Source organism: Podarcis erhardii (genome assembly GCF_964252035.2).
Source record: "Podarcis erhardii genome assembly, chromosome: 2".
Taxonomy (NCBI): domain Eukaryota; kingdom Metazoa; phylum Chordata; class Lepidosauria; order Squamata; family Lacertidae; genus Podarcis; species Podarcis erhardii.
This window is the reverse complement of record NC_138498.1, coordinates 88,927,901-88,947,946: the sequence shown is the minus strand read 5'-3', so window position 1 is coordinate 88,947,946 and position 20,046 is coordinate 88,927,901. Positions and strand designations below refer to the sequence as shown.

The following is a 20,046-nucleotide window of genomic DNA, read 5'->3' as shown; positions in this document are numbered from 1 at the left end:
ACTGAGTATATCAGGGCTTAATTCAATCCAAACCTGCCCTGAGATGAGCGAGGCATTATGCAAAGAATTTGCTGGTCTCTTTAATGGAAAACTGGGTTGTTATAAAGGGCCCCCAGGTGACTTCGAATTGGACCCTGGGGTGGCCCCAATCCGACTCAAACCAAGGCGAGTGCCATTTGCACTGCAACCCAAGATTGAAGCAGAGCTGGATAAATTGGTCAAGCAGGGAGTTCTCTCACCCGTGGACTCCGCTAAGTGGGAGACTCCAATCGTCACGCCCCTTAAAGCAAATGGGGAAGTCAGGATCTGTGCTGATTACAAATGTACTCTCAATAAGGCACTCAGGGGAAACTCATACCCCATTCCAGTCGTATCACATCTGTTGGCTAAACTGGCTGGGGGCAAGGTGTTCGCCAAAATTGACCTGGCACCAGCTTACCAACAGCTGCCAGTAACCCCATAATCAGCGGAAGCACAGACTATTGTCACACATAAAGGGGCGTTCAGAGTTAACAGATTACAATTTGGAGTTTGTGTGGCCCCAGGGATTTTTCAAGGGCTCATGGAATGCCTGTTAAGAGGTCTGCCGGGGGTCTTGCCATTTTTTGATGACGTTTTGATTGCTGGAAAAGACCCACAGGAACTGGTTGCGCGTGTCCGTGCAGTGTTGCTCAAGTTCAAGGAGGCGGGGTTGCAACTAAAAAAGGAAAAATGCAGTTTTGGGGTGCCAACTGTGGAATTCTTGGGGTTTAAAATTGATGCATCAGGCATCCACCCCACAGATGCTAAGGTTAAAGCCATCATCGAGGCACCACGACCACAGAACAAGACGGAGTTGCAGTCATTCCTGGGACTTATTAACTTTTATCATTCGTTCTTACCCCAGAAAGCTTCGGTAGCTGAACCATTACATAGACTGTTGCAGAAAAAGAATGTGTGGCGATGGGGGCAAGAGCAGCAGAAGGCTTTTGACTCCTTGCGAGGAATGCTGAGTAGCAAGAGCATCCTTGCTCATTATGATGAATCGAAGCCGCTGGTCCTGGCATGTGATGCCTCTCAATACGGCCTGGGGGCGGTGCTGAGTCATAGGAACCGGATGGGTCGGAAAAGCCCATCTCTTTCTATTCCCGTACGTTGTCGCCCACGGAGCGCAACTATGCTCAAATTGACAAAGAGGCGCTTGCAATTGTGGCAGGAATCAAAAAGTTCCATGATTATGTGTACGGTCGCCATTTCTCCATTGAAACGGACCACAAACCACTGTTGGGGTTGTTCAACCCGAACAAACAAACGCCACAAATTCTCTCCCCCAGAATGTTGCGTTGGTCTATATTCCTGAACGGGTTCCAGTACACCTTGACCCATGTGCCGGGAAAACGGTTGTGCCACGCTGATGCGCTGAGTCGATTGCCCCTTCCTGGCGGGAGCAATGAGGATCCTGCTCCAGCGGAGCACATAATGATGCTGGAAACACTTCCGGGGGCTCCTGTAACGGCTACTGATATTGCTGAGAAAACAAGGAAAGATGCTGTTCTCTCCCGTGTGCTTGCTTGGGTGGGGAGGGGGTGGCCAGGTGGTCCGCATGAAGACAAATTCAGGCCTTATGCAACAAGGCAGCACGAGTTATCCATGCATAAGGGTTGTCTCCTGTGGGGAGATAGGGTGATCATCCCAGCACCACTGAGAAACAGGGTTCTTGAGACGCTTCACATGGGACACCCGGGAATGGTCAGGATGAAGTCGCTAGCCCGATGTTATGTGTGGTGGCCTGGAATGGACCAGAACATAGAACAATGGGTACGAACATGCAAGGCATGCCAAGAGGTGCGGCCAGAAGTGGCCAGAGCACCAGTTCACTGGTGGGAGCAGTCCAGATCTCCCTGGAGCCGGCTGCACTTAGATTTTGCTGGGCCATTCCAGGGGAAGGTCTTTTTGGTTATCGTCGATGCATATTCCAAATGGTTAGAAGTGGCGATGGTCCCTAGCATGGCATCAGCTGCCGTAATCAAGGTGTTGAGGCAGCTGTTTGCAACCCACGGGTTACCTGAGACCATTGTATCAGATAATGGGGCAGCTTTTGTATCCCAAGAATTCAGGGCATTCTTGGCTGATAACTTCATAAGGGGGGTCACATCCGCGCCCTTTCACCCATCCTCCAATGGGCAGGCGGAGCGCATGGTAAGAACAGCCAAAGAATCCATTGCGCGCTTAATGGAGGGTAACTGGTCAGCTCGCATTGCGCGAATGTTATTTTTGCAGCATGCGACGCTGTGTACTGCGACGGGCAAGTCGCCAGCTGAGCTGCTCTTGGGTAGAAGATTGGTAACGGTGTTGGATTATGTCCACCCGGATAAAATGCCAAACCATAATTCAAGAGCAAGCCCCCAGGCTGAGACTGATACAACAAGCTATTTCGCCCCTGAAGATCTGGTCTGGGTGAGGAACTATTCACGAGGTTCGCGGTGGGTGGCTGGTGTGGTCACCCGGGCTAGTGGAGCTGTGTCCTATTATGTGACCTTGGAAAATGGGCAAGTTTGGAAGAGACATATAGATCAGCTGAGGCGCCGGGCGCTCAGCAGGGAGGAGTCTGATAATTCATCCCTGGCTAACGACGCAGAGCTGCAAGACCAGAGTGAAAATGGCCCAGAGGTGCAATCGCCAGGGGCTTCAGCAAATGAACCAGGGTCTGCTAGTCCTCAGGATGACGAGGTACAGGTAGGGGACCCTGAGATGTCTGGGACTCCATCTGTTCCTGACGAAACCACTATAGCAACCCCCCTACCACAGGTGACACCCAATCCAGAACCGGCAACACCTGTTGTCAGGAGATCAAGTAGAAGTTGTAGGACCCCACAGTACCTGAGAGATTACGTCTGCTGTGCTCACTAGGGGGGGAGGGGTGTTGTGTATTGAGTCAAAGGATTTTATATCTGTATTATTATTGTCTGTAATTGCATTAGGGTAAAGTAACTGCCTTTTGGTTCCAGAGGGTACAGCTACTATTGGTTCATTTAAGCTGCTGTATTTGGATCCTCTGTCTTATTGGTTGCCTCCAAAAGGCAGGACTGTGATTGCCTGATATTGTTCCCTCCAAAATGTATCCCTTCTAACTAGTTCCCTGTCCCTATAAATGTAGCTCTCCCCTCCTCAGGTCTTAGTCTTATTGCTTTTAATAAAGAAGTGTTACTAGAGAACTGACTCCAGCATATTATGTCAAGAGAGCTGAAATCACAAACCCCACGTCACAACAAAACCCATTCCAATTTCAGCATTGGATAAAAGGCCAGCTGAAAGAAAACCTGAGTAGTGAACAGGAAGAGGTGGCGCTTGCCCATGAGAGTTTAATTTGGCTAATAAGATTTAGTAGGGTTAATTGAATACTAATTGACTGCTGATCAGTAGTCCCTTAAATTAGTTTGTATGATTTGCATATTGGGAGGAGCATCACAGAACAATCAGTACGATGCTGAATTACTTTTAAGAGGAGAGTTTGCCTTGTTTAATATTATTATGTTTTTTTGTGTGTGTGTTTTTTGTTTTTTTTTGTAAAGTGTTCTAATTATATGTGACTATTTAAAGCAAATTGAATTGTTACCAGTTCTGTTGAATTCTGGGCTGGAAATTCTTTTAATTACCGGTATGCAGAACAGCTTCCTAGACCTATGTTGCTACATCCAAATTAAATATCATTAAGCCTGTTTTGAAAAGTGTAATTCAAATTTTGCCATTGACAAACCAGCTCCAGAGACCGAATTATTTCTTCTCTGATGGTATCTTCTTCTATGCTTATTAGTGAGTGGGTTGCTGCATTCAGCAATAATGTGTGTTGTACCAGGACAAATGTAGGCCTAGTGTGCATGTCTAACTTTGATGAGAGAAGTGTTGTTTGGGGCAATTACAAGGCCAATTCATGGAGAGTTGGATTATTTTATGCCTCTGCTATCTGTAAGAGCCCTTCAACAAGTTAACCTTAATAAATGCTGGGAAATGGCTGGGAGTAAGATCCATTGGACTCGGCTAGCTATACTTCTGAGTACATGTGTAGAGAATTACAGTGCTAGACCTTTCTGCCTACTTCTACTATTGCTGATATGCTATAATAATGGTTGATTGGACTATGTATAAAGGTAAAGGAACCCCTGACCATTAGGTCTAGTCGTGGCCGACTCTGGGGTTGCGGCGCTCATCTCACTATATTGGCCAAGGGAGCTGGCATACAGCTTCCGGGTCATGTGGCCAGCTCGACTAAGCTGCTTCTGGCGAACCAGAGCAGTGCATGGAAACGCTGTTTACCTTCCCGCCAGAGCGGTACCTATTGATCTACTTGCACTTTGACGTGCTTTCGAACTGCTGGGTTGGCAGGAGCAGGGACCAAGCAACGGGAGCTCACCCTGTCGCGGGGATTTGAACCGCCGACCTTCTGATCGGCAAGTCCTAGGCTCTGTGGTTTAACCCACAGCGCCACCCGTGTCCCTCTAGAACTATGCATAGGTACTGACTAATTGCATTTTTATATTATTCAATAGAGGCGAAGGGGAAAAAACAGGAGAAAGATCTGAACAGCTTTGGAACCAATTCTTGCTATCTCCCTCTATACTATTTCTGTGGTAAAAATGCCCTCAGTTTTAAACAGGTATCGGATGTCCTGGTCTGCCCACAATCAGATGTGGCTGAGAAAAAGATAATGAAGTGAAATGCTTCCTGGCAAGAAGCCGTACTTTTGGATTCCCTCTACAGTCCTATGTGACAGGGCTGGGGGAACTTCAGGCCAATGGATTGAATGTGGCCCTCAGGCCTGCTTGGGATCTGTCCGTGAGCTGCGATAGTGCCTGCTGCTTGCCTGGAGGGAGGACGCAATGGGTGGACATGTGTGTTGGAACCTCTGGATTTTGTGTGACTGGAACGCAGCCTGCTGTGCAAAGATAATAGTCACATGTGTTGCTCCATTCACTTTTATCTCTGGCCTTCCCCACAACTAGCATGCAACCTCTGAAAAGTTGCTCACAAGGGAACGCTGCACTGGAAAATGTTCCCCGTCCCTACTCTATGGGTACATCATCTTGTTGTATGTGGAATCTCTAGGACACCTGCTCCGCCCCCCCCCCCTTTACTCTTAGCTATCTTTGTGGATCTGTCTGCTGTGATACTCCTGCCACAGGAGAAGGAAAAGGTTGCACCATCAAAGATAGCTGAAGGGTGGTGGGTGTTCCACAGTATTTCCTCTTAGCCCCATTCACCACCTCTCCAGCTTTTGGTCACTTGGATTTCTTTATTGCTCTCCTAATAATGGTTCTTGCCACTCCTTTGCTTCCCAAGCCTAGTTTTTCTGGAGCCATCTGCGCTCACCCTTTTTTCGGGATGTTGGAGGATTCTGACGGGAATGGAAATTGCTTCTTTTTGCTTATTCGTCCCACGTCTGGAGCAGAAATCAGTCCAGCAAATATGATCAATATTTGCTTCTCTTGTTCTTTTCAGTCCGCAAATGATGCATAATCGATAACTTCCCCTCCTTGAGCTGCCTTGCATTTCCTTTGCATTGAAATGAATGGTATTTGTGTTTAAATAAATGGTGTGGAGTAACGTGAAGATAAATTAACCATGTAATGAATTATGTAAGATTCTACTGTATCAGACAATTCATGAGAGGAATTGTATAGCTGCTGTTGGCAGTCAAACTGCAGTGGAGCAGAAACAGTGCTGCATGAGACGAAACAAGGGTCTGAACAGAAAACGATGCCTTCTTACTCTTCTCTTGTCCAGGTCATTGGTCTCTGTGAATACAACTCGGTTGTTTGGATCATAAGACAAATCAAGTTGTGGTAGTTCTCCCCCCTCCTACTCTCCACAGCTGATTGGGGATTCAAGCCTGGGGGTCCTCCAGTGTAACCATTGCCCCACACGGGCTTATGTTGTTGCCTTCATCATGATGCCATGAAAGGCCAGAAAGATATCTCCTGTTTGGGGATAAGTGTGTAGAAATGTGTTGTTCTTAAAGTGCCTGTCAATGCCAATGCTTAATAAACTTTAGGCCAAGTGTTAGGCTTTCTCAGCATGAATCTTCCATTCAATTTTGAATTCCAAAGACTTGTATAATGCCTACTTTGTGAAGTTAGTGTAATGCTAAAGATTATCCTAGAGGTACAGATTGAGTTTTGACTCTGGTATCTCTCTCACAACAGCAAGCAGAAAGTCTGGGGAGCCTTTAATTATCTCTGATATCAAGAAGGGAAGTGTAGCGCACAGGTAAGTGAAGAATCTAATTTTCCACTTACAAGTCTCAGACACTAAATCAGCTGAACCCAGTTAAGACATATGAAGACCCTTATATTGGTTCAGACTTCCAAGCCACCTGTACCCATATTGTCTGCTCTGACTATCTGCAGTTCTAAGAATATAAGAAGAATGAGGAGAGGAAAAATAGATGTCAGAGATACAAAGAATAAGCATAAGAAAAGCCCTGCTGGATCACCCTATCCAATCCAACGTCCTGTTCATACAGTGGCAACCAGATACCTATAAGAAGCCAGCAAGCAGGGCCTGAAGGCAACAGCAAAGCTCTTTCCCAGTCCAGCCTCCCGAGATCTTTTCAGCTTAAGATGTTGGGGGTTGAACTGGGACGTTCATTGTGCAAAGTATGTGTGTTCTTCCTCCAAGCGATGGCTCCTTCCCAAACATCAGGACCAATGAACTGTAACGCCAAACATTTTCCATGTCTTCCGAAGTTCACAGATGTTTGCATATTCTCCTCCTGTGCGTAATTAGACTTGCTGAAGTTATTCACAAGGTGTGCCATGGCCTGACATTTCCTTTGGCCTCAGCATAGAAGTAGGTCTAATTAGAGTACAGTGCTGGCTTTAATAAATTAGTATTTTATAAGCATACTGACTCCTAGAATCTCACTTAAGCCTACTTGATTCCAGTACAAGCAGTGTTGCCAGCACTGCCTTGTTATATAAAAGTAGAACATGCATGCATTAAGAGTTTGCTCTCTGAGTTACGTACAGTATAAACTGGTCTATATTATTTTGACGTAGCCAACATGGAGGCTTCCAGATGTTGTTGGACTACAACTCCCATCAGCCCCAGCCAGCAAAGCCAGTGATCAGGGCTGATGGGAGTTGTGGTCAAGCATCTGTAGGGCAACAAGTTGGCTACCTCTGTTCTGGATGACGCACCATGAGAGATGAGGACAGCCAATAACAGCACCTCCCTATGTCCTTTCATGATGTATGGAGAAAACTGTAATTCACAAAACACTTTTTTGACACCAGCTTCCTTCACATTTACCTGTGACTCGTTTTTTTATTTTCTCACTTATTTAAGGTACCCCAATTGAAATGTTGAAAGACTGCCTAACTTTCACCAGTTGAGGGAATTGCTAATAATGAGGTGTATTCTCAGGCTGGATTTTAGTTATTTGAACCTGTTTCTATGCAGAAATGTCTTGTCTTTTTTTAATCATTAACCTGGGCAAATGCTGCAGAAGAGTTGCCCTATCACCCACAGTACTGCAACAGCTCTTAGAGAAGAACTAAGTATGCAGCTATTTGGAATGTGTTAAACACAGGCTTGTTTTTCCCCCATTGCTCACAGGACTGGCACCTTAGAGCCCGGAGACAAGCTGTTAGCCATTGATAATATCCGGCTCGACAATTGCTCAATGGAGGATGCGGTGCAGATCTTAAAGCAGTGCGAAGAACTTGTCAAATTGAAGATCAGGAAGGATGAGGATAATTCTGGTACGAAAGCACTGAATCAAGCTGTTTCTGAGCCATTTTAATAAAACCCTCCAATACTTAAGAAAAGCCTGGCAGAGAAACTGGAAAACCATTATTCAAGTAATGAGTGTGTACATGTGCCTGTGCATTCATGTGTTGGTGCGCATGTGCACACAGAAAGTGCCTACAAACCTACTCTAAGGCTTAAAAGTTACTTACTCTTTTGCTAGGAAATACTTTGAGGTTTGATGCATACCATAGCTGTCAACGTTTTCCATTTTTTAAGGGAAATTCCATTATTCCAAATAGGATTCCTCTCAAGAAAAGGGAAAAGTTGACAGCTATGATGCATACCTTGAAGATTCCTTATCATTATTAAAAAAGTGTTTATGCATTGAACAGAGTACCAGTATCTAAATGGCCTTATTAGAAACATAGGTATATTAATGGAAACAAAATTGCCTAGCTAATAAATGCAGTTATGTACGGTCCAATACTTTCAGATTCCACCTGTTTTCCTTCCCTTATTGTTTTTCTTTGTGACATCGTTTTTATTCATTTTCATCTTTAAACTGTTTTAACATGGTTGCATTGAGATATATATTTGTTTGAATTACAGCATGTGGCACGCAGCAATTCCTTAAAATTAAAATCCAAACGGCAATAAACACTCAGATAATTGTTTCTGGATATATTAATTAGCAAAGTTGCATCAAAGCATATATACCAAAATTAATTACAAATACGAATTGATGCATTACTTAGATCAGTGACTAAAAGTTAAAGGTATTTTGTATCAATAACAATTAGAATTCATGGGAAATTGTAGGAAGCGGGGAGGAAAAAAATTAAAATATGCACTTCATTCCTTCCTGTATTATAATGGAATTAGTAATCACATGCTACTAGCTATTAAGCAATAAATGATCATTTCCCAATCCTCTTTGGCGGTTACTGGGTTTTTTTGATAACTGGAAAGAACAAGCAGTAGGTCTAATGGAAGTTTATAATCAGCCTGTATCTTCTAGATGATCTAGGACTAATCTCAGGAGTTCCTTTAGTTTAGGGTGATTTCTATAATCAGAGCCCTCCTTTCCTCTTAACAGATGAGCAAGAAACAACTGGTGCTATCATCTACACAGTGGAGCTAAAGAGATACGGTGGACCCCTGGGAATCACTATTTCAGGGACCGAGGAGCCTTTTGACCCAATTGTCATTTCAGGATTGACAAAGCGAGGGCTGGCGGAAAGGTGAGTTGCAATTTGCATCCTAATGGGCAGGCATGATATAATGATACTCCGAGTGTAATCCACTGGGAAGCTCTTCTGCTCATTTGTACCACTGAATTAAATAGAGCCTGCATACGTGGGTGGTGTAGATCTTTCTGCACAGTTACGTGGCTGTGCGTGTAAGGAAAGAGAGGAGAGAGAACTTGGTTGCACGTCATCTTGAGAGGAGACATGAGAGGTTTGTGTGCTGAATGGCTGTCACAGTTTCTGAGCTCCCAATGGGCAATTTTGTGTTGCTTGGGGAAACTGTGAAGCTTCTTCCAGGTAGTATATTCAGTGCTATTATGTTTATGCATTGGTGGATATGTTTGTGCAAGGGGTGTGGGGGGGGTGTGTGGGGGTGTGTGTGTGTGTGTGACAGTTACAAGCAAGGAACCAATCAGGAGTGCTGTGTTCAAAATGTGCAGCCACATAACCTTAGAATCATAGAGATGGAAGGGACCCTGATGTTCATCTAATCCAACCCCCTGCAATATAGGAATACGTAGCTGTAGCATATGGGATTGAACCTGCAACCTTAGCATTATCAGCACCATGCCCTAACCAACTGAGCTGTCCCGCTTGTAATTTGTGGACTGTTTGTTTACATGCTTGTGAAATTGCTGGGGGTACATGACATTTTCCCCCACCTCAGTTTTTCCTGCTGATCCTTGTTCTTTTCACCACCATCACCCCATTCACATGTAACCACTGCAAACTGGTAAAGTCTGTCTTTGCAGGAGAACCCCTGCAACTATCATTCTGAAATTGGGCAGGCTTCATTTCCTCAGAAGGGGCGGCCATATTTGCAAACAGCACCCATTTTTTATATTTCCCAGTTGTAATGAATGGAGAACGCAGAACTTCACTTTATACAGAATGGCTCGGAACCTGGAGCGCAGATCGAAGTGTAAAAAGCATAGTGCAATTCAGAAACGGATCAGAATGTTTAAAAATAGATACAAGGTGAATCTTTGGGCTCATGCACATTCCCTTCCCAGAATTTTTAAGCCAGAATTTAGACCAATCCATTCAGCTGCTAGAGAAAACAGAGGAATTTTATAATTTCAGTTCACTAATCCACTGTTTGGAAATAAAGTTAACTTTGGTATTTAAACTGGCACCATAGTGACCTCTAGTGGATAGTTGAGAAATCAATATCCTGACTCAAAGGAAAAAGCAGGGTGGGGGGAAGAGAGAGCATGAAATATAAAGAAGTTGAATTATATCCTTATATTTTGCCAACAAACAAGATTTCCAAAACTGATTGCTGTTCTGTGTGCTAAGCTTTTGTTTTCTGTGACTGAAAATAGACAGTGTTCTTTTGTTTGGGAGATCTGCAAGCAAAAGTAATTTACTCTCGGAAGGGAGTGGAGTAGCTAAGACAGACTCTTCTGATGGGAAGATAAAATGTGCTTAAATGACAATTCTTGGAGATTTTACCACAGCTTCTGGCTAGAACAGCAGAAGGAAAGGGGACATGGGTACAGCAAGCATTCTGAAACTGGTCGGCCATTGGTCTCTATGTACTTAACCAACGTTTGAGTCGTAGTGCAATTTAGGGCATGCAAGGAAATGAATGTCTGTTGCAGCTGTAGCTTAATGGAATAACTGTGATCTAAATGGAGGATATGACACAATTGGCCCTCGCATCCATTGGAAAACAACCCACAGTTGAGCCATACCTTGAATTCCACCTGTGAGCTGGATGGTTTACTTACGTCACGCAAAGGCAGCCTTTATTATTATGGTCTCCGTGTGCAGCACCCCAAGGGTCAGGTGAAACTCACTGTGCCCTTCGTAGTTCACAGTCTATTTAGATGAATTACTAAATTCAAGCAAGCCCAGATCAAACTGATTGGGTCACTTCCCTGAGGAATACTCTTTCTTTATAGAAGAAGAGTTTGGATTTGATATCCCGCTTTATCACTACTCGAAGGAGTCTCAAAGTGGCTAACATTCTCCTTTCCCTTCCTCCCCCACAACAAACACTCTGTGAGGTGAGTGGGGCTGAGAGACTTCAGAGAAGTGTGACTAGCCCAAGGTCACCCAGCAGCTGCATGTGGAGGAGCGGAGACGCGAACCCGGTTCACCAGTTTACGAGTCTACTGCTCTTAACCACTACACCACACTGGCTTTATACCACCTTCACTGTGTTTTGTATGTTTTGTAGTATTCATAGGTGAATCATATCTTTTATTATGGGCACCATACATTCTGTAATGCAACTCAAAATTAGTCTATTCACCATAGCCAGACAAATGACAAGGAAAAATATTGCCCTCACCAAACATTTGGATTATGTTCTGCTGCTTGGCACATTTTTGTTCCTCTGCCTGCTACTCTGGGGCAATGTTACCCCCCCCCCCCTTCTTATTTGACATCGCTGTCTTCTGCCTTCTTTGACTTCACTACCATTTCATCTGATTGGCTATGGCAACCCATTTTTTTTTTAATAGGTATTCTTGACATCATGATGTCAGACATTGGCTGTGGCTTCTTCCCATGGCAGTGAGCACAAAGGGACTTCCCATTTGCTGCTCACATGGCATCATAATGACTGCAGGTGGTTGAAACCTGTCGCAGTTCAAAGGAGGTCACTGGTCAGCAGATTGGTGGTTACAGCAAGTCACTCTGAATGCACCCTCTAGCACCAATCAGCTGACTATCGCTGAAAGGGCATCTTCAAAGGAGATTGCTGTAACCACCAAACAGCTGATTGGTAACCACTTTGATGTCTCTGTAGAAGTAAAAACACAGTATTAATAAATGGAGCATTTTCCCCTCTGCAGATGATGCAGCTTGGATTCAGAGCCCAGTGGGGAGCTCCCTAGTGTAGCTGATCCCAGCATGGCTCCCAGTCAGCTGGCCAAGGGGCAACTGAGAGCTCCCTTAAATCCATGTCCATATGACATATGATGTCAAGTGTGCAGATGGTTTGTGAGAAACCACTCCATGGGCCAATTTGGGATCTGTGCTGGGCCTAATGGGGCCCAAGAGGTGAAGGTTCCCAAACCCTGACAGATGGTCTGTGCAGAGATATGTATATACAGGTCTGGGTTTTGTTTGTTTGTTTGTTTGTTTCAATTGGAATTCATGGATCAGCCTTTATAGATGAATGAGAAGCATTATGTGTAGTATGGGTGAAGACATGGCCTTCTCTTTCCATTATAAATCACTGAATTGGGAGGAGTGCCTGCTAATCTGTAAATAGTTGTGCATTTGTTTTCATGTTTTTCTTCTGATTACCACAGAACTTTAAATCTTGCCACACATGCATCCATCAGCTGAACATGGATATCTTTATTTATGGGCTGGTTTAATGAAATTACTGTCTTGCATAACAGTTGGAATTTTCATTTCCTTGTTCTTTAGGACTGGAGCTATCCATGTAGGAGACCGGATATTAGCTATTAATAATGTAAGCCTTAAGGGAAAGCCTCTGAGTGAAGCCATTCATCTACTCCAGATGGCTGGAGAAACTGTAACTCTGAAGATCAAGAAGCAAACCGAAAGTAAGTTCTCATTCTAAAAATCTGTGTGTATCATCTGGAGCCAAAATCAGTACAGATCAATGTAGCAATCTACACTTCTTGGACAAGGTTCTTGGGGAGTCACTGGCCAACTCCAGACTCTCTTGGATGACACTGGTTTTCCCAGATCTATTTTGTTTTTTTTAAAAAAATATTTTTATTGGATTTTCAAAATTTTTTTAAACAAACACAAACATATATCATAAACACAAAACACAAAACAGAATATCTGTAGTTTCATACCCTTACAATCATTACCCTCTTTCAGCGACTTCCCCCCACCCCCCCCAGCCACCTTCCCATTTCATTAAATATCTCAGCAAGTTATTTGTTCAAATCTCTTAAATATTATTCATATCTTTTCTTATAATTTATCCTTTATCCATTTTTACTTTAAATCCCATTATACATATTAAGTTGTTTCTCTAAGGTCGGCCTAATTTCTCTCCCATAAATTCCTTGCTCTTTATATTAAATCAAAAAACAATAATATTTCTATTCTAAACCCCAGACTTTTACCACTCTACACTCCCCTCCCCCTCTGTCCCGGTGTTTGCCCCTTCCCACATTAATATCCAAAAGAAAAAAAAAAAAACAGATTTAACCCGGATTTCTCACATCAGAGGCCCTTAGGCCCCCGTTAATCACTCTCCAGCAGTTTTGTTTATAGTCCTTTTTATTGATCTTCTCTTCTCGAAGGAATTCTGTCACCAGTTCCTCATATTTTTCAAACAAAAACAGTCTTTGTCCAGGATCAACAAATCTCCCATGTTGCAGCTTAAAGAAGAAGTCTCCATCATACTTATTCGTTCTTTCGTAGCTTAATGTTTCAGTTGTTCCAGGGACTTCCATCTTTCTCTCTCTTTGCAGATTTGTGATCCATTGGTTGTCTTTTTCACTTCTTTTCCTCCCAAAAGTTACAGATATTTGATTGCTCTCTTCCTCCTGAACTCCTTCTTCTTTTTCTTCTTTTTCCCCCAGTTCTGAAGTTGTCTCTTTTTCTGCAGCTGCAGATTCTTTTTCCATCCGGTTAGCTCCACCAACAGAGTTGTTTAGCTTAAGATTGAAGGTCATCAATTGTTCTCTCATGGCTAAGCTCCGCTCTTGCAGAGCTCCCACCAGGGAAAACATTTTTTTTATCTCTGCCAGTAGTTTTCCTTCCGCAGCCATTGCAATATCTTTAGTTCCCTCCAGGGGGATTTCCATCATAGTTCTTTTCCAACAGTTCGTTACTTTGTTATTCAGAATTAGTTTGTTTCCAGTCAATTTAATGTAACACTTTTAGTCCCAACAATATAGTTATAACACAGTTTTAACTCAATTTCCAAGCTGACGTCCGTTTGACAGCTCTTTTGACAGCTGTCAAACACCTTGTTTTTTCTCTCGGGTTCCCAAGCAGGGCACTGCCCGGGTTCGGGGGGGGGTCCGCCAAAAGCAAAACCTCTGGGATTCCCCTCTCTTCACTCCAGCACAAGTAACTTTTTCAACCAATTTATGAAAGTGTTCTTTCTCCTTTCAACACCAGAGTCTTTCCGACTTAGTGCTCCTCTCCTTACTTTAAGTCTTTTGGTGGGGGGGGGAGTGTGGACTTCCTTTTTAACACATCCCCCGCTCGTACTCAAATTCAATGATAAAACTTTTAGTGCCAAAATTTCCTTCTACTCACGAGTTGTTTTTTCAGTCCAAATTTCAGGAAGAAAGATAGCGCTCTCCGGTCATGGCTCGCGGCTTCGCTCCGCCAAGGCAGCGATCGACTCTCAGCTCCACGCCACTCTCCGGTCCCCTCCGTAGCCTTTAAAAAGGCTCTTCGCGGGTCGGGGAGGGCGCTTAAGGTGCCCACCGAGTCTCCATGTCCGCAGGCTTCAGCGCCTGCGGTTTCTGAGGGTCCCCGTGTCGCCGGCACGGCAAGACCCGTCCTTAGCGGAGCCGATTCCCTCCAGAGCTCGGAGGGAATCCGCCATTACCCGTTCGCGCTATCCCGGAAGTCCTTCCCAGATCTATTTTGATTTAGGTTTAGGCCTGCTTTTGGTGCACAAATTGCCTTGGTGGCCCTTTGTTGGAAGAGCCGCAGTGGGAATGTGTCCCTGTTTTGTTATCCTTGATTTCTCAGTGGCTTTTGATACCATTAATGATTGTCTTCTTCAGGAGTGGCTGTCCAAACTGAGAGTGGGCACCACCCCTGTGATGATTCCAGTCCCACTTGGGTGGCTGTTTTCACAGGGTGATGCTTGAGGGATCTTGTTTGGCCTCATGGAGCCTTTCTGTGTCAGCTTCTGGAGAGTTCTGTATTATCTCCCCTGCTATTCAGCCTCTACATGAAACTGCTTAATGGGGTCATCTCGAGTTTTGGAGCACATGGTTGGCAATTTGCTGGTGACACACATCTCTGCTTCTCCTATACATCTTCAGGTGAGGCAGTGGGTGTGCTAGATCAATGTTTTGCCCCGGTAATGGATTAGATGAGAGCCAATAAACTGAAGCTTAATCAGACCAGACTGAGGCCCTGTTAGTACAGCAGTTCTCAACCTGTGGGTCCCCAGATGTTGTTGGACTACAACTCCCATCATCCCTGAGCCTTGCTAGCTAGGGGTGATGGGAGTTGTAGTTCAACATCTGGGGACCCACAGATTGAGAAAGGCTGTGTTAGTGGGTGGTTCCCTAAACCAGATGGATGGGATGTAACCTGCTCTAGATGGGGTTGCACTCCCTCTGAACGAGCAGGTAGATCCTATAGCTTGAGGATGCTTCTGGATCCATTACTGCTACTTGAGGCTCAAGTGAACTGGGCAAGCCAAGTCTGTTTTCTATGCTCTGGTAACCTCAAGGCTGGATTACTTCAATGCATGGGGCTGCTTTTTAAGACAATTTGGGGACTGCAGCTGGTGCAGAATTCAGAGGCCAGACTGTTAACTGAGGCAGAATGGTCCAAACATGTAACACCAATTCTGTCATGACTGCACTGGCTACGATTAGTTTCCTGGCTGTATTCAAAGTGCTGGTTTTGACCCATAAAGCCTTAGGACCCAAACCTTCACTGCCTTGCAAGATATCTTTGGGAGAAGAAAAGGCTAAGAAGTAAACCCTACACCAATCCGGAGTGGAGTCCCTAAGAGACTGGATGGCGGCGCTTTGTACGCCTCCTTCTGGCAACTCCTGCAGCCAAGTTGGTGCCAAATGTATTGCTCTGCTCAGAGGCACCAGCTTCTGAAGGAGAATTGGGGGAAGGCGATGTCACATGGTGCATGATGCCGTATGAGTGACATCAAGACATTGGGGGGGGCTTTAAAAATATATGAGGTCAATGCATAAATGCATTGTATAATGATTGCATCCTCTGTCTACATTATTAAGCTGCTGTTCCCTTTAATACTATTCCTGTTAATGCCCCTGTTGTGTTGGACTACTGGATTGTGGGGAAATGTGTTAGTTTCCTTGGGAGACTTCTTTAAAACAAGGAGAAGGAGGTGAAAGCACCAAGATCAATAGGTGACTCCATTGACAGGTATAATCTCAAGCACCCACTTGAGATTCCGTTTAAGAAGCTGACTAGATTTTGAGCTGTCTGCTTCCCTTTAAAAAACATCTTCAGACCTGCCAATGTGGAAAGTGATTTTTATTTCTCCTCTCCTTCCTTAACACTGTTTGAGCAGCCCCACTTTGACGCAGCATTAAGTTTCTGAAAGAATTGCTGAAAAGCCAATTGGGGGAAAACTTAATCGGCATCCTTCACTGCCAACCACCTGTCAGTCAAGCATCTCACATCAGACTCTGTGTCTCTGCAGAGTCCCTTACTTTTGAAATTCTGATGCAGCAGCAACCTTGCCTGCCAAACTAAGGAGCTCAGCCAATGTCTTGAAAGGGCTGAAGTTCACTTTAAAGTCCTGACTGATGTTCATGTGTAAAATTGAGAAATAGGCCTCTGTCCTTCTGTTCTTTGCTTTTAATGAAGACAACTTGACAGTGTAACCATGCAATTTAATTTTTATGCTTGAAGGGACCATTAGATTTCAATCACATCCATTTTCCTCCCTCTCTGATTCAGTCCTTCAGCTCTTCATGAACACAGAGGATTTTCCGGGTGCAGTCCCTCCTACTTTCCTTCCTAAGCCACTGATAAATTAGATCTCCTACTTGCTCAGAGTGTAGCTTTTTCTCTTGCTTTCTTAGCACTTTTTACTCTGGCAGAGATAAAACACCTCCCTCACCTCTGATCTCCTTTAAGTCTCTTTCCTGCTGCAAGGAGTTGTACGGACATCCATAAACAAAGACAGCTGCAATACGTTATTGTACTTCTCTCCAGTCTCACTCACTTTTCTCTCTTTTTTTCTTTTCTTCAAAAGACCTGTGACCTGCCTAGAGCTAACTTGGGGGGGGGGGGGATGAAGTGTTTGAGGAGAGAGGTAGTTCCCAGTTTCTGCTGGAAGCAGAAGCTACCACTAAAATAGTTGTGCTTTAAAAACAACCAATCTGAGATTTGCAGGTCTTAAAACATCCTCTTGAAGTCACTCTTCTGCTGTGGAACTTCCTCAAGAGGTTGCAGAGGCAGCACTTTTCAAGTTTGACTTGCTTTTGGAGGAGACCAAACTTGAGACTTGTGGTGTTTATAAAAATATTTAATTTTACAACTATAAAAGTAAAGCTGTGTGTGTGTGTGTGTGTGTGTGTGTGTGTGGAGTTGATCAACTCCTGACAGGTGGGTCACCTCAGATCCCCAGAGAGAAATACCTGCACCTAAGGATGGTCAAATCTGTCAATTTCACTTTCTCGTTATTTTACTTAAATTCAGTTTGCCATGTTTCTGCAGCAATTTGCAATTATTGTTTTTTTAATCCCCATGAAAATTTGTCAGAATTTCTCCTAATAAATACATCTTTTTGTATGCAGTTTTGACTAATGTACACATTTTTGAAAGCAATTTCCCCTAATATGATGCATTTTATTATCTCTTTATTAATATATGCATTTTAATACATTCTTTCCCCTAACATATATTCTACACATTGTTTGGGATGGAGAATTGCATTGTAAAATTTGGAGAAGTGCAAATTTCAAAGGATTGGTGTGCTTTGATTTGCACATTTCATAGAATTGTAGGGTCGGAAGGGGCCTCAAGGGCCATTTAGTCCAATTTCTCTTTTTAAGAGGTGCACATTAGGTAGTTACTTATTAAAATGCAAACTAAATTGAATTTCTCCTCCATTCCTTCATCCTCTCCAGTGTGCCTTCCAATCTCCACGTCAGTGCTCTCTTTCCTGCTCACTCCATCATCCTAAAAAACTGCAGTTTCTTTCACACAGAGACCCAACCTTAGCTGAGTCTGGGAATCACCATCCCCCAACGTCTCTCACAGTCCAGAGATGATCTCTGTACCTCTCAACCATTAGCTATTATGGTGTGAAACACGTTAATAGTCTTTCGCAGAGCTTTCCCCAAGAGAGGATATAGTTGGCACAGCTCGTCCAGCAGTCTTAATGATATTTTTACTCACAGAAGCTCTTTGGAGCACTTTCTGCGTATGACACATGAGTCAAAATGAATGGAGGAGAGTGAATTCCTATCAATCATTCTAAGCCTGAGCTATTTGAAATTGGAATTCCACAGCCATCTCAAGTACTCCACCATAAGCAATTTAACCCATCCTAATTTGGGGAGACTATAGTGGGCTCCCCCCTTTCTTTAAAGTGCAGTCTTTATCTCAGGAGATGTTCTAAGGTGAAAGAGAAAATTGTCAAGGTGATGGTGGTTTTAAGTGTTGAGTAAAGAATAAATCACTTTACAATCACTAAATCAGAAAAGCCACTTACTTGGAAATAAGTCTTTTTACTTGATTTCACTGAACTTACTTGCAAGCAGATGCACTTAAGATCACACGCTGGCAGTAGTCGTGATCTGTATGATTTTTACACCTGGAAAGCTGCTCCCCCACTCTTAATTTCACATTTGGTTGGTGCAACTTGAAGCTGCCATGGATGAAGGGGAAAGAAGGGCAGCACCCCCTTGCTACAGGGCTAAGGGAACATCAGTGTTCTGCACACCAAACCCTACATCTTCCGAAAAACACAACATTGGGCCTGCAACCTGATATGAGACTTACCAACCATTAAGGTAAAGGTATCCCTGACTGTTAGGTCCAGTCGCAGACGACTCTGGGGTTGCGGTGCTCATCTCGCTTTACTGGCTGAGGGAGCCGGCGTACAGCTTCCAGGTCATGTGGCCAGCGTGACTAAGCCACTTCTGGTGAACCAGAGCAGCTCACGGAAATGCTGTTTACCTTTCCGCTGGAGCGGTACCTATTTATCTACTTGTACTTTGAAGTGCTTTCATACTACTAGGTTGGCAGGAGCAGGGACCAAGCAACTGGAACTCACTTCATCATGGAGATTCAAACTGCCGACCTTCTTATCAGCAAGCCCTAGGCTCTGTAGTTTAGACCACAGTGCCACCCATTAGCTGGTGATTATAACATAACAGAAAGAGAGCAGGCGAGCTTCACAGAAATGTCTCTAACATTTTGTGCATACCTGTGCATCTTTATTTTGACCCCAGGGACTTACCCGAAACAGTCTGGGAGTATAAATGAAGTGAGCGACCCAGAAGATGACCTGACTGAATCCCAGAAAACTAGCAAACTCTCTGAGATTTATTCCACCACAATCCCCAGTGTGGACAGTGCAATGGAATCCTGGGACGGTTCTGGCATTGATGCTGGTTATGGAAGTCAGGGTGAGTTGCCTTTAATGTGTGAATGCATTAGTTTGTCTCCTCCCTCCCAACTCCATTTTGAATTGCTGAGGGCCAGTTCATACATTTATATCTGAGGGGATAAAGGTTCACACCATGGGGTCAGCAATTACAGCGAGCCCCTTCAACGTCCATTTACAGGTGTGGTTTGGATTCAAACCTCACCAGCAAATGGACAAAGCAGGGCGCTTTGTCCATCTGGTTGCACGATTAAAATTCCCCCTAGACATATAGGATGTCTACTGCAGAACTAGAAATGGGAGACAGACTTCCCATCCAGCTAACTTAACCATAAGATTGTCTTTCCTCAATGTAGCCATGTAAAAACGACCTGATCCTTCCTGTTTGTCTCTCTGCTCCCCATCGGATCCCAGTAGGTACATACTTGCCGCAAGCTGTTGGCATTGCGCTTCACCCACATGAATGGAGATCCAGCAGACAGAAGAACAGTACCCCTCCTGGTGATCCCAGGAAGAGTTACCCCTTTATGGATGGCAGTTTCAGTGAAGATGACTGGGAGAAGCCCAGCAGGTATGTGAGGCTTGTAAGAAAACAAAGGAGAAGGATGGGCGTGTGGGTGGGTGGGTGTGCAGTCATATGGATCTCAAGGACGAGGCATGCCTACATGTCTTACCTGACTCCATTCGATTTGTCTCCCGTCCTTCCTCCCAAAGGAAGGGGTCAATATCAGCTTCAACTATTCCTGAAGGAATTTGACATGAAAACATGCAGATCTATTTATTCATCCACATTCCAAAAGGGACATGTCGTACAGAAAGCCCAGG

General features: G+C 44.2%; 1 protein-coding gene across 10 annotated transcripts in view; it reads left to right on the top strand.

The window, feature by feature from the left end:
* The window catches only part of GRIP2 (glutamate receptor interacting protein 2), a 395,495-nt gene that overhangs the window by 364,090 nt on the left and 11,359 nt on the right, over positions 1-20,046 (top strand). For all 10 annotated transcript variants that reach the window (XM_081852390.1, XM_081852385.1, XM_081852382.1 and 7 more), the window contains exons 15-20: positions 6,180-6,243; positions 7,594-7,739; positions 8,825-8,969; positions 12,363-12,502; positions 19,067-19,243; positions 19,636-19,792. In XM_081852390.1, the coding sequence (XP_081708516.1) occupies positions 6,180-6,243; positions 7,594-7,739; positions 8,825-8,969; positions 12,363-12,502; positions 19,067-19,243; positions 19,636-19,792 (829 nt within the window). The remainder of the gene's footprint in view (positions 1-6,179; positions 6,244-7,593; positions 7,740-8,824; positions 8,970-12,362; positions 12,503-19,066; positions 19,244-19,635; positions 19,793-20,046) is intronic.